Below are 15201 nucleotides of genomic sequence, written 5' to 3' on the forward strand. Positions count from 1 at the left end.
TGGCTGCAGGATCCATAATTCAGTGCGAATCCTAGCACTTTTTTTTTTTTTTTTTTTTAGGCTTGATTATTCTGTAATGATCAGATTTATAATAATTATAAAAGTATGTTTGTAGCTTGATCCTATGTTCAGAACATATAGCTTAGATGTCTGAAGCAAAAGGATTAAGCAGAATTTGTTATTAGTAATTGAATGAAGAGGATTTAAGCTGACATGTGCTTAAAAACTTATTTACTATATTTGAGAATCAAAACACAAAAGTAAATATGCTGGAATACTTGGTATAATGTATAAACCCTCTGAGGGTTAAATGGAGTAATGCAGAAAGGTAGTTCGTAGTTTTGGTTAAACAAAGGAGGCACAAATACCAAACATCACAGTTCTGGAATAGAGTGAAAAAATACCTGACCGGAGTTTGCAGAGCAGACAGGATTTCTGCAGGGAAGCGTGTGTTCCGCGTCTCAGCGGCGCTGACTTGTGAACAGAGTCGGCTTTTGGCAGAGTGACAGGAACTCCGTAGATGGCGTGTGCTGTGGCCACACAGCAGGACAGACACAACAAGGTGCCGGATGGTTTGGGAGCCTGCTGGGCTCAGAGGTACCACAGACAAGTGTGTGACTCAGCTGGCAGACTGAGAGTGATGACGTCAGCAGAGTCAGCTATGGGAAACGGCAAGGTAGTTACCTGTTTCAGATTTACTGAGTAGATTCCGGATTGTATAGGATATGAATGCACAAAAAATAGTCAGATATGGTGACTGCACAAAGCAAGGATTTATGCTTGATGAGGAAAAGTAGCTGAATGCAGGAAGTTCATCTGATTCACACAACAATAATCAAGCATTAAACAGGTGTCTGTGATAGACTTATATAGAGCAATTGTTAAAGTGGACAGCAATGAGTAAAGGTGGAATCATGACACTTACACACCAAGGAAGGCAACTCACACTGCCAGGCCCACACCGAGATCAATTTGAAGTGCGCGCGTGCTTCAGAGGATCCTCAAATGAAACCTCTGTGACATCATTCCAATGACGTCACGGAACATGGCAGCTCCCATCAAAAGCCTCTCTAAGGAAAACCTATACAGCTGCTCCCACCAGCAAGGATCGGTCCCAAGGCAAGTTCTAGCAGCCACCCACTGCCCAGGATCTAAGAGGGTCTCCTAGACCTGTCCACCTTGAAGGCTGGACAGAACTAAGAGGATAAGGGGAATGGGTCCAGATTACCTTTATCTTGGTTCCTTCTATTTCCGAAACGGAACCTGCATAAACGTAACTCATACTTTTCATTAGTATTTGGCCATGAAATACAATTTCTAAGTCAAGGTTCACTTTTTACTCAAACACCAAATATAATTATAAGTGTGTTTGTTTTTATCCACTGCAGTTTGATTTCCATTTTATTTAGCTTGAGCTTAGCATTTAGCAATAATATTAGTGCTTTTTAACCATATATATTTTGCAATTTTGTATATCATAGTTATTGCACACCTAGAATATTGTTTCACTGCAAAACCTGTTGCAGTGGATATATATTCTCACAGTCATCTAACCAAAACATTCGGTCTCTGATGTATTGTTACCATTTGTCTTCTACTAACACATCATCTATTATGATAATTCATGCACTATATATTTTAGACTTGAATATTTTTTTGTTTAATCAATATCCACATTTACATAGAGTATACTATTTAAATAAATATGTACAATTATCATCATTGAATTTATATTTCATCTTTTAGTATATCATTTTAGGTTCCAGAATAGATATATTTTATTTATTTAACCCATATGATCCTTAGATTACACTTTAAACAAAGTTAATAAAATAACCCTTAAGAGGAGGAATATATTGACCTTCAGATTAACATCATTCTGATTTTATAAAACTCCTATGAAGATTTAACTATTTTATTATCAACCAGCTTCTAGCGCTCCCCTAGACTGTTTTTTCATTGCCTTATTTTTTGACATATAGTTGGAGGAACTATTGTCTCATTAGGCTGTAGCAGAGTTGAAGCCATACGTAGAGGTACACTCACTTATACCTGCTTTTTCTAGGACCAAGATATATCTATTCTTTGCTGCCTTTGTGATACTGACTGCCGACGCCAGTTCTATGTTAGTTTATGGGAGTAAAAAATATGCACGCCATCAAAAATCAACGCGCTTAACTTGTCTGCTGCGCTGGGTATGTGATAGCTCGATTTGAGAAAAACTTGGAGATGCTGTTTTTTGTGCATGTCACCAAGTATGTGATCAAGGTGCAATCCTGCCCCCTGCCCGCGCAGAGCCAATCACGCGCGGGCTAGAGCTCTCGATCTCTCTGGTCGGACTATATCGCGGAGATTGAATTTTGCCACTTTAGAGGAGGCGAAAGATTAGGGAAGCAGCGGTCTGATGACCGCTACTTGTTAAAAATGGCGTACAGGTTCTCTCGTGAGAACCTGCAGCCATAGTGGGTCGAAAAGGCTTGCGAAACCTTTGATAAATTGACTCCTCAGAGAATGAAACTAAATTAATAAGGGAACTAAATTGTAATGCTGTTTAAATTGCATGTTTTATCTGAATCATAGAAGAAAAAATCAAATCGATTCCATGTCCTTTTAATCAGCTGAAGGCTGTTTGGATATACATGTCCCACATAATTTGGTCCCTTTATTTATTTGCCTTATATCTGTAGTTTAATACTTATTAAAATAAATAAATGTTGGATATAATGGTGTATTCAAAACAAGGATGATCCTACATGATGCTAATGTATTTTGTTTAAGTTATATAATTTAAAAGTGTAAATTTTGTATCCTAGAGTTCTATGTTATTTTATCTACTCTGAAGGTGCCACTTAGTGACTGTTATAAAAAGAGAAGATAAAACAACATAGGGTTCAACATCTCTTCAACACTATTTTTTCTGACTTCAGAGCCAAATATAAAGCTTAAAATCCAGCAGCAAAATGGCTAAATATTAAAGGGTTAACTGCACCCTGCTTTGTGGTCGAACCCGAAACAGTTAGAAAAGAAGATATCTGGAATAAAGCATGGTGCTTGAGAACAGTTTAGGCTGATCTTCCTTCATCTATGCTGAGTTAGCCTTTTCCCTGCAGTTTGTAGCCAACATGCACATTTAAGAGATACTGTTTGTAGTGTGTAAAAAAAATGTTCACAATCTGAGATAACTTACTATTTGAAACCAGTTATTATCCTCATAAAAATAAAACACACAAAAAGGCACTGAAAGGGGCCCTCAAGTGCAAAAAAGTCATTTAGAGCCAGTCACACATGTTTGACTGATTTGTAGTGGACAAATCTGTGAAAACTACAATACCCAGCAGACTTTTCAACAGTGTACAGGATGATGACATCACTACATTGGGGAACTAGTAGGGCATGAACACTAAACTCCCTAGGTAGTGCTTTTATAATATATTTAAGAAAATGCTAAAATATTTTCTTTTATTTATTTCTGGTCACATACAATATCCCCCATTACAAATGTAATCATTTCTTGCATTCAGTACTGGCTGCAGCATCCTTAGTCTGTAGTAGCTTGTAGACCACAGGGCCAGGGCAAACAAGCAGGATAGAACTACATCTATCAAAATGCATTTTTACATATTGTTGTTTATTCAGATTTCAAATCAGAAGTCATCTAAGCCTCCTTCTGAATAAAATGTGTGGAAATTTTCTAAAATCACTTTCAAGCTATTAAAGGTTCATTCTAACCAAACTTGAAAAGCACATCAATTCAATCCACAATTCCAAACTTATTCTGAAATCCAAACTCTTTAATTAATTAAACAATAATAATTTTATTTATATATATATATATATATATATATATATATATATATATATATATATATATATACAGGGAGTGCAGAATTATTAGACAAATTAGTATTTTGACCACATCATCCTCTTTATGCATGTTGTCTTACTCCAAGCTGTATAGGCTCGAAAGCCTACTACCAATTAAGCATATTAGGTGATGTGCATCTCTGTAATGAGAAGGGGTGTGGTCTAATGACATCAACACCCTATATCAGGTGTGAATAATTATTAGGCAACTTCCTTTCCTTTGGCAAAATGGGTCAAAAGAAGGACTTGACAGGCTCAGAAAAGTCAAAAATAGTGAGATATCTTGCAGAGGGATGCAGCACTCTTAAAATTGCAAAGCTTCTGAAGCCTGATCATCGAACAATCAAGCGTTTCATTCAAAATAGTCAACAGGGTCGCAAGAAGCGTGTGGAAAAACCAAGGCGCAAAATAACTGCCCATGAACTGAGAAAAGTCAAGCGTGCAGCTGCCAAGATGCCACTTGCCACCAGTTTGGCCATATTTCAGAGCTGCAACATCACTGGAGTGTCCAAAAGCACAAGGTGTGCAATACTCAGAGACATGGCCAAGGTAAGAAAGGCTGAAAGACGACCACCACTGAACAAGACACACAAGCTGAAACGTCAAGACTGGGCCAAGAAATATCTCAAGACTGATTTTTCTAAGGTTTTATGGACTGATGAAATGAGAGTGAGTCTTGATGGGCCAGATGGATGGGCCCGTGGCTGGATTGGTAAAGGGCAGAGAGCTCCAGTCCGACTCAGACGCCAGCAAGGTGGAGGTGGAGTACTGGTTTGGGCTGGTATCATCAAAGATGAGCTTGTGGGGCCTTTTCGGGTTGAGGATGGAGTCAAGCTCAACTCCCAGTCCTACTGCCAGTTTCTGGAAGACACCTTCTTCAAGCAGTGGTACAGGAAGAAGTCTGCATCCTTCAAGAAAAACATGATTTTCATGCAGGACAATGCTCCATCACACGCGTCCAAGTACTCCACAGCGTGGCTGGCAAGAAAGGGTATAAAAGAAGAAAATCTAATGACATGGTCTCCTTGTTCACCTGATCTGAACCCCATTGAGAACCTGTTGTCCATCATCAAATGTGAGATTTACAAGGAGGGAAAACAGTACACCTCTCTGAACAGTGTCAGGGAGGCTGTGGTTGCTGCTGCACGCAATGTTGATGGTGAACAGATCAAAACACTGACAGAATCTATGGATGGCAGGCTTTTGAGTGTCCTTGCAAAGAAAGGTGGCTATATTGGTCACTGATTTGTTTTTGTTTTGTTTTTGAATGTCAGAAATGTATATTTGTGAATGTTGAGATGTTATATTGGTTTCATTGGTAAAAATAAATAATTGAAATGGGTATATATTTGTTTTTTGTTAAGTTGCCTAATAATTATGCACAGTAATTGTCACCTGCACACACAGATATCCCCCTAAAATAGCTATAACTAAAATCAAACTAAAAACTACTTCCAAAACTATTCAGCTTTGATATTAATGAGTTTTTTGGGTTCATTGAGAACATGGCTGTTGTTCAATAATAAAATTAATCCTCAAAAATACAACTTGCCTAATAATTCTGCACTCCCTGTATATATATATATATATATACATATATTAAATTAGAAAGTTGTTTAAAATTGTATTCTCTATCTGAATCATGAAATAAAAAATTTGGGTTTCATCACAATATTGCGCGTGACGTTACCACGCAAAACGGGAAGCCCCGGCGATGCCTGTCACTCTACAGGCACGATCACCGGGGTAGGAGCAGGTGGGAGCACCAAGATCTCCCTCAAGGTGGGAGAGTGCTAGTGACGGCTCTGAGCCGTCATTAGCACCAGAGTGGGAAACTCTGTGACGGCTCAGAGCCGTAATTAGCACTCAAAGGGTTAAAATGTGGGTGCATGGAGCATATATAGATGCTTCATGTGCACAGTAAAAGTTCTTACTAAAAACAGTGTAGCAATTTGTTTGTTTACAGTTTATGAATTCCCCTCCAATTAACATGACATTAAAAAAAATAGCAACTATAAAACCGACTTGTAATACTGTTGTCTTTTTTTCTAAAACAAAACATTTTTTGTTTGTATTTATGCCATTACATTAATACATAAAAAATAGTAATATCTCTAAAAAACAATCAAACTAAAATTTTCAGTCCCTCGGCTGATTGGTCCTGGGCTTCTCACCACTTACGACTTCCAGACTCTCAAATTCCAGTGAGCCCTGGACCTTTCATGAGGCAAATACATACCTAATAGTTTTTCTCACACTCCCAATAATTGTTGTGATAAAAATAGCCATTTATATAAAGTGGCTACAAATAAATTTAAATTAAAAAAATATACTATAGGGTCAAATTATTAAACCCTGATGCAGGGCGGACATGATTCGCTATAGTGAATCATGTCCGCCCTGCATCTCTAAATGCCGACAGCAAACGTTCTTTGGGACTGGTTTAGTAGAATCCTATTTTGACTGCAATGAGCGCTATGTCACTAGAAGGGAATCCTTGTAGAAAATTGATTTCCTGATCGAATGTCTAAAATATTAGCGCTTACATTATGAAAATGATTTTGGAGACGGTGCTGCACAATTGGATTCTCCTGCTGGAAATTGATATGGCGGCACTCTTAGTTAAATGTAAATCTAAGTAAAAATATCAATCTTTAATTACATCCATCCTCAAGGCAATGCACAGATGTAAATGCTTGCCTTGAGTAAAACATTATTTTCCATTGCCTTAAGTAAAAACAAAACCTTTATTCAAACACATTAAGCTCTCCATACTGACACTTAATTTTGAATTGACCATGCAAAGTGTGTTTCCATAAATGGATTTGGAAACCCACAAGGAAAGCATGTGGCCTGTTTCTTATAGAATTGTTTTCATGTTTACATAATCCATGTATAAGAAACCAGACGATCTTCTTATATTGTATTTATATTTTGGGTTTATAAACTAAAGCTCTGCTTCTAACAGATTAGATTGGCAAATCAAGAGAAGAAAAAAAAATCCAAACACCTGAATTAAAGGGACACTGTACTGTCTACCCTTCAATGTGTTCCCAATGATTCATTTTACTTGCTACGGTGTATTACATTGTTTACAAATACCTCCTTTACCTTTATTTGTTATTTAAAATAACAGTTTTTCCTTTTGAAACCATCACCTCTACTGGGAATTTCAATACTGCAGTGTTGGCTAGAGAAGAGCTATATAAAGAAGAAGCAGCTGCAGAAATCAACTTCCCAGTGTTGGGTTGGTGAGAGAGGCTAGTCCATTTGAAAGGGTTTTACTGCAGGAGCTTTGAATACAAGGAAATGTCATAAGCCATGTGCCTAAGTACTTTGCATTTTTAATACAATATTTTCTCACAGCAAATTCTAATGATGGGAATAGACTTCATTGACTGGAATACTAACACAGAAAGCCAATATAAATGGAAGACATAAGGCATCTGACAGAGCAAAAACTAATAAAGACAACTGAAAATCAAATTAATATTTGATAAACTGCACACATTATTATTATAGCCATTACAGTCCAGTATCCATCACATACAGCAGATCTATATTTTAGTACTATGCAAGAACACTGGTTCATGCATTCTTAATATTTATAAACACATTTACTAATGCTTTCAAACAAGGCTGCAAACTTTAGGCACTCTAAATTACTTAAAGGGACATAATACTCATATGCTAAATCACTTGAAACTGATGCAGTATAACTGTAAAAAGCTGACAGGAAAATATCACCTGAGCATCTCTATGTAAAAAAGGAAGATATTTTACCTCACAATTTCCTCAGCTCAGCAGAGTAAGTTCTGTGTAAAAAGTTCTACTCAGCTGCTCCCAGCTGTAGGTAAACAAATTTAAAAAAATGAAGAAATGAACAGCAGCCAATCAGCATCAGCAGTGCTGAGGTCATGAACTCTTACTGTGATCTCATGAGATTTGACTTAACTCTCATGAGATTTCATAGTAAGCTTCCTTTACCTGATTGGTGAAATAATATGAGAGTGCACGATGCTAGTCCCTTCAGATGTCCCAGGACAAACACACTAAAATGCTGCTTAGAAATCCTTTACAATGGGAGGTGGCTACTGAGGAACTTTTGAGGTAAAATATCTTTCTTTTTTACATAGAGATGTTCAGGTGATATTTTCTAATCAGCTTTGCTGCATCACTTTCAAGTGTTTAAACATTTGGGTATTATGGCCCTTTAATAAAATGAGTTGCAATTCAAAAAGCCATTTCTATGCAGTAATAGTTTTGTTATAGCTGTACAATTCATGTACTTTAACATAAAATATACATGGAAAGGCAATACTATGTAGATACACCATGATCCTGTACAGAGGGTAAATTAGAAAAATTAAAGGAATCCTGAAGTATTTTGTATACATGTATTGCAGGTATCTGTGTTGACACACTGTATTTAAAAATAACTGTATTTCAAATAAATGTTTTAAAAACGTTTAAAATTGACATATTGCTAAGATTTGCATGTTTTACAGTCCAGGGACATACCCTTTGAAAATTTAATGTGCAGTGCTGCTCAAACTACAGCCTGTGGGTCACATCAAGTCCTCTAAAGGTATTTGTGTAATAAGTTCTCAAAAAAGCATTTCCACTTTTCTCTTTAGGTAATTTAGCATACAAATTTGTGCTAAATTGTATAAATTTAAGTAGCATATACATTTAAATTAAATACATAAACAGTGACTAATTTTCTGTGTCATTTCTAAATGGATAGAAAGATCGACACTGAAATGTGCATGAGTACACTAGTAAAAGTTATTAGTTTTTCAGCATCATACACACAAATGTTGTGAGTGTCCCATGTACCAGCATTAAACACCACATCTTCTCAGAGAGTAAGCAGTGGCTTGTATGACACAAATTAAAGGCACAGTTTACCCTAATTTTTCTCCTATTTTAATGCATTGTGGTTTCATAGATAAAAAAAACAGCACTTTCATATACAAACTAAACCTAAAGAAACTATTTCTAATTTTATACTCTGCAGCTGGTATAAAATGTAATTGGAAACACATTAAGGGAGAAACAATTTTACAGTACACTACCCCTTTAAGTGTTCACTGATGCAATGCACACCACTGCCAGCTCTCTGATCAGGCATGTGACCACATTTACGAAGCTATGGGTGGACATGTCCCCATATTGGGAACCTATCTGCCCAGCTTTGCAGCAAAAGGGCAGCGGACACTGTACATCCACTGCCCGTATGTGCTATTGCACAAACACTTTCTTGTGCAGCATCGCCCTTGCTCACTGTCAATCACCCTGAAATAATGCGTTTGAGGTGATTTCTATCCACAAAGTCAGAGGTGGCCAAAAGGATGAGAAGCAGCAGTCAGAAAACAGGTATGAGCGGACCTGCCCTACAAGGGCTCCGCATCAGCATTCACAGTTTAGTTAATGGAGCCCAGAGTGTTTTAATCCTGATACTTAAAGGGACATGAAACCCAAATTTTTTTCTTTCGTGATTTAGAAAGAGCATGTCATTTTAAACAACTTTCTAATTTACTTCTATTATCTCATTTGCTTCATTCTCTTGATATCACTTGCTGAAAAGCATATCTAGATATGCTCAGTAGCTGCTGATTGGTTGCTGCACATAGAGGCCTTGTGTGATTGGCTCACACATGTGCATTGCTATTTCTTCAACAAAGGATATCTAAAGAATTGAGCAAATTAGATAATAGAAGTAAATTGGAAAGTTGTTTAAAATTACATGCCCTATCTGAATCATGAAAGTTTAATTTTGACTAGACTGTCCCTTTAAGTCATATGTAACATATGCTCATATGCTGCTGAAATGATAACTTTTACAATAATATTTTTGTGCTAATGGAAGAACACTGCAGAAATGCTTCTATTAAAGATTGAAATGCATTCATGCACATTTCAATAGTGACCTTCCTATCCCTTTAACTAAAGATGCGTTTGTAAACTGCTCTTGAGTTTGTTCATTTCACATACATATATAAACTAGCTTCTGAACTCTTTAAATTATTGCAGGGGAAGACTGCAGGTTTTACTCCAGACTCGCTGGAAGCGGTGGAAAAACCACAATTTATTAGATGTATATAGCAGAGTATCCTTTTAATACACATAATTAAAATTGATGAGTACATTTTGAGTATTATATCATTTTAAAATAAATATATCACAGTTATAGCAATTATAAAGCCGATAAATGTTTGTCTTAAGGAAATAAAGTGATATAGTTTGCAAAAAGACAAAATATACATTTTTTTAGTCGGCAGAAATATAAGGAAAACAGGTGTCTATTCCAGCACACTCACCTATGTCTATGCACGCTGCAAGTGTCCACAACCACTCTAAACAATCCACAAACTGTAGTCTGCAGAAATACCCATATAAAGAAAAATGCCACCAAATGAGATGCAAACTAAATTACAGTTTTGTGTAATTTTCTATTGTGCTAAACAGCAGCATGGGAATTATTATTTCATATATGCTGCAAACACATTTTAGGCTTCCACATTTTTAATCAGTTTAATTTTCCTAAAAACACAAAAGTGTATGATTCTATTCTAATATTATGCAGTAAAAAAATATTAATTGAAAATTAGAATATTTATTTATGCAAAAATTAACTTGGAATACAATATAAAACCATAAAAATATTATTACAAAGAAATGAGTTAACCCATTTTGGCAATGCATGCATGCTCCTAAATCTGTCCAGATTCAGTTAGATTAGTAAAAAAATCAAATATAATACTTGCATCATCCAATGTAGAATTTCACAATGTGTCTTAAAAATCACTTGACATTGTTAGAACAATCACTTGGCAGCTGAATAGGCACAGGGCCACATATTTAAAAAAAAAAAAAAAAAATACAAATAAAAAAATGGGGTGATTTTATGACCCACTATGAATGAATTATTAGGGCAACAAAGGGGATATTGCACTTCCTTGATTATTTTCTGTATGCTTATGGCTTTATCAAGTTATCACAGTTCTCAAGGAAGAATGCGACTTCACTTTATTCAAAAATAGATGTCACTTGTCTCGTATTGCCCATAGGGGGATGATAGGGTCCCTTTCAGAACCCAGTGCACAGAATCATGCAGTAGCAATCATCTGCTACCTAAAGGGGCATGGAACCTTTATTTTAATACAGGTTAAGCCCATCTTTTCTATGAGTGGCATTTTTGTTGTATTTCATGTTTCCTTTAGGGTGCAGGGGATCTTTGAAACTGCTATTCCTATGCAGTAGTACATTAAGTAGGTGTTTGCAGTTTTTATGGATATTACCTTACAAATGATAGGGGTATTGGTGCACCTCATAGAAAGAAGAGACTGCCCTCTTTTCAAAATTGGGTCCCCTCTGTGTTGCATTTAGGGTCAATTTACCCCCTTACAAACATTGTTGCACTTAATGGAGAACGTGATTACCATTTTGCCAGTGATCACCTGCAAATTAAAGGGGTTGTGACCTTCTCATTCAAAAGAGGGAATACCCCTATTTCAAATCCACATTGTTATGCCCTCTAAATAAAACTCAGAGGAAGATAAAGAAAAATTCCTATGGACCACTTATCCAGTGATAAAGCTGATCAGTATTTCTAATAAGATACTCTTTAACATGTCCCTCTTGGTCATACAGGGACACCATGAAAGTCACCTCTTTCTTAAGCAAAGTTTCCTTTAGATAGCCTTCTTAGAAAAATTACCTGTATCCCATAGGGACATGTAATCACTTATTGGAAAGTATAGACATCCTCTATGTGGTGTAGGAGTTGAGTTATTGGTCCCCCCATTTGCACTGCAAACAAAAAGGAATGCAGTGTTCTCCCTAGGACTTATATAATGGCATACCTCCTGGCTAAAAATGTAAAGGGGCAGGGTACTGTAAAATTGCTTCATGTATTTCCAATGACATTTTAAACACGTTGCAAAGTATAAAATGTATGCAAAACTGATTATTTTTGTTTATTTTTGTATACTAAATAGTTGTTTTTGTTCTTTGAGATCACAACCCATTAAAATGGGTTAAGCTTGCAAGAAAACTCTGATTATCCTAGCTTTGTGATGGAATAATCTAGATTAGCTAAGACAAATATTTTGCTTATCTTTCCTTTACTGCTCAAAATGCAGCTTTTTAAGAAATACATAACAGTGGACGTTTAAAACAGAAGAGAAAAAAAATGACCATACATTACATGCCAATGACAGGGCTAGGTTAGAAACAAAGGTAAAAAGTGACCAATCAGTATCCACAGTGACCATAAACTGACTACTGAGCACCCTATCTTACTCTTTCTTGTTTGATGCTCATTAGAAAAAAATTGCCAATAAAACAGAGAAAGCCTAAAAGTCCAAACATTAATAAACAAAGGATCAGGAACCACAGGATGCAGAAGATCTTGGGAATTGCTTGACATTTCTTGATAGGGTGGGTGAAATGAATAGAAGCAGTGGGAAAATATTTGTCTCTGTGTCTTTAATATAATCTAGATTATTCTGTCACAAAGCTAGGATAGTCAGAATTCTATTAAAAGACTAGAGCTGAGATGACAAAAAGAAGCTGACACCTTCAGGAGATAAACATTTAGAATTATAATCTAACGTCCAAACATCAGAAACTCTACAGAAAGAAATGAGACAGAGAAGAGTAACTAACTTAGTGGAACGTTGTTTTAGAGACAAATAATTATTAGAGGGTCAGGATTTCGAAAGAGAAAAAATTAAATCGACATACCAAAAGAAATTATGTTTTGGAGTTGGGAGGGGGACTTTTTTATCTAATATCTTTGAGAAGATGACAAACCAAAGGGCGTTTACCTACAGGGGAGTTGTTGATAGGATTATGTCTATCTGAGATAGCTGATCTGGAGGGATTTATTGATCTGTAAGCTAGGCCAAGGTCAAATAAGTGACATATGAAGTTTAAAATATTAGTTATTGAAGTTGAAGCACCAGCTAGACCATCCAGTCCATGTGGAAACATAGGGTTTGTGGTTTTCCTGGGCCCATGATTCTCACATAAGGTTTGTAGCTCTGTCCGAAAGGCCATGATGATTTCTGACTTCCCAATCATCCTGAGAGATTGGTTAATTGTTAGATTGTGTGGGTTGCCATCGAGATCAATTAGAAGGTCTGGACAAGAGGGAAGAAGAAGGGGAAACTTGAACGAAATTTCTGGAAGTGAGGGATACCAATTTGAGTTGACTAAAGGGGGGTTATCAACATCAGGGAAAGTAGATTCCTGTAGACAATCAAAATTTTTCGCACTATCAATGAAAATAGAGGAAACGCTTAGGCGCCTAGACTCAGCCATTGTTGTAAGAATGCATCTATGGCTATCACATCAGTGTTTGGATGCCAACTGTAATATTGCCGTGATTGATATTCGAGACAGGATGCAACGATATCTAGCAAAAAATTACCTCAAAGAAATTCAATAGAGAGTGTGGTAAAAGTGTTAGAATATTGGTTAATATCCTTTAACAAGGTATCCAAAAAAATTAGGCCATTTTTTTTTGTAACTGAGATAGTTAACAGAAAAATCACAAATTTTTTATCAATTCTGCGTAATATGTTCTTAAAAATGTATGGGTCTAAGCTAGACTCCTTGAACAATGCTTGTTTAGATAATTCGAACAATATAATAATGGGGTCAATTGTATTTAAAAGTTTGTCTTGACAATTTCACCATGACTTTTCAAGAGCTTTTTATATTTTGTATTCAGGAGATCCAATAAACTTGATAACTTTTAGTTAAATTTCAGGAGTATTATTGCTATTCTTGGGTAAAAGGATTCTGGGATTTTTAGCCCTCATATTATTTCTTGAACATTTTTTGTATAGTTTTTTTAGCTGATAGTATCTTTTGAACAGATTGTTCAGTCAAAGGAGTTTGGTTATCTGAGTTGAGACATACAGAATAAAAAATAAATAAAATAAAATTTTATGAAAATTAATAATAAATTATATAAAAATAAAACTGAATAAAATAATTAAAATATAATACAATATTGAGATGAGAAAGTAAATATATGACAGATTTTTTTTTTTGAAGTGCCAATATATAACAATACCACTGGAGGGCAGCAGTGTATAAGAAATAATAAAATGTGAAAGAAAATAAATTAAATTTTAGAAAAGTTTCAATATTCAACATAACAACCGGAGTAATAAGAGGGAGGTAATCGCCAATGAGGAGCTTGTGGAAAGGCGGGAATGATGATGTCACAGACACTCCCCAAGATGGCGTCTGCAAAGATACTCCAGAGAGAGGTACAATGGCGAAAGAGATAAGCAAAAGAGCACAGCAGCAAGAAAAACGGGGACTAAGAGAAAGTGGGAAGCGTAATATATATATAAAGAAAACCAAAGTGAAGAAGTAAAAAAATAAGTAAAGAATGAAAATTAAAAACAAAATTTGGAAAAAATTTAAGGAAAAACAGCAAAAAGAATAAAAGTAAATAATTAACAAAATTAAAGGGGAAAAATACAAATTGAAGTTGGAAGTAAAATAAAATATGATACAATAAAGAGATAGAGAAATAATGAATGCAATGAAGACAAAAAACTATTTTTTATAAGGTACTGTTTTTAATACTTATCTTAGCTAAGCAGCAAAAGAAAGAGGAGGATAGGGAGCTCAGTAGTAAATTTATGGTCACTATGGATACTCTGTCACTTTTTACCTTTGTTTCTAACCTAGCCCTGTCATTGGCTAGTAATGCATGGTCAGTTTTTTTTCTCTTCTGTTTTAACCCCTTCCCACCGTTAGGACGTTTCATGCCTTTTTTTTTTTAGTGCCGTAAGGACAACATTGAATGTCCTAGCAATGTGGCTGTCCTGAAACAAAAGCTGCTTCCTATATGGGATCACAGGCTGGGGGTCGAGCCTAGCGTTATAGTCACTCCCCACTGACCCGATCCAAAGAATTGTTACTTATTTGTTTGCATCAAACTATTTTCCAATGTAGACAAATGAGCAGGAAGGGGTTATATGTCCACTCTTATTATGTATTTAATTGAAAACTGCATTTAAAGTAGTAAAGGAAAGATAAGCTAAAATATGAAGTCTCTAGTCTTATAATAATATTAGATATCCTTATTTTATCCCTTTCTGTACATACATGCTGTCATTGGCTAGTAATGTATGGTCAGTTTTTTTTCTCTTCTGTTTTAAATTTCTACTGCTATTATGTATTTCTTTGAAATCTGCATTTTGAGTAGTAAAGGAAAGATAAGTAAAACTATGAAGTCTCTGGTCTTGTTATAAAATTAGATAACTTATTTTATCACTTTCTGTACACACATGCTTCTGACACCCT

General features: G+C 35.7%; 1 protein-coding gene across 1 annotated transcript in view; it reads left to right on the forward strand.

The window, feature by feature from the left end:
* The first annotated feature begins 520 nt into the window (after positions 1 to 520).
* The window catches only part of LOC128664797 (protocadherin gamma-B2-like), a 60440-nt gene continuing 45759 nt past the window's right edge, over positions 521 to 15201 (forward strand). The window contains exon 1 of the mRNA XM_053719600.1: positions 521 to 597. Within this exon, the coding sequence (XP_053575575.1) occupies positions 521 to 597 (77 nt within the window). The remainder of the gene's footprint in view (positions 598 to 15201) is intronic.

The sequence above is a fragment of the Bombina bombina genome, chromosome 6, assembly GCF_027579735.1.
Source record: "Bombina bombina isolate aBomBom1 chromosome 6, aBomBom1.pri, whole genome shotgun sequence".
Lineage (NCBI taxonomy): Eukaryota > Metazoa > Chordata > Amphibia > Anura > Bombinatoridae > Bombina > Bombina bombina.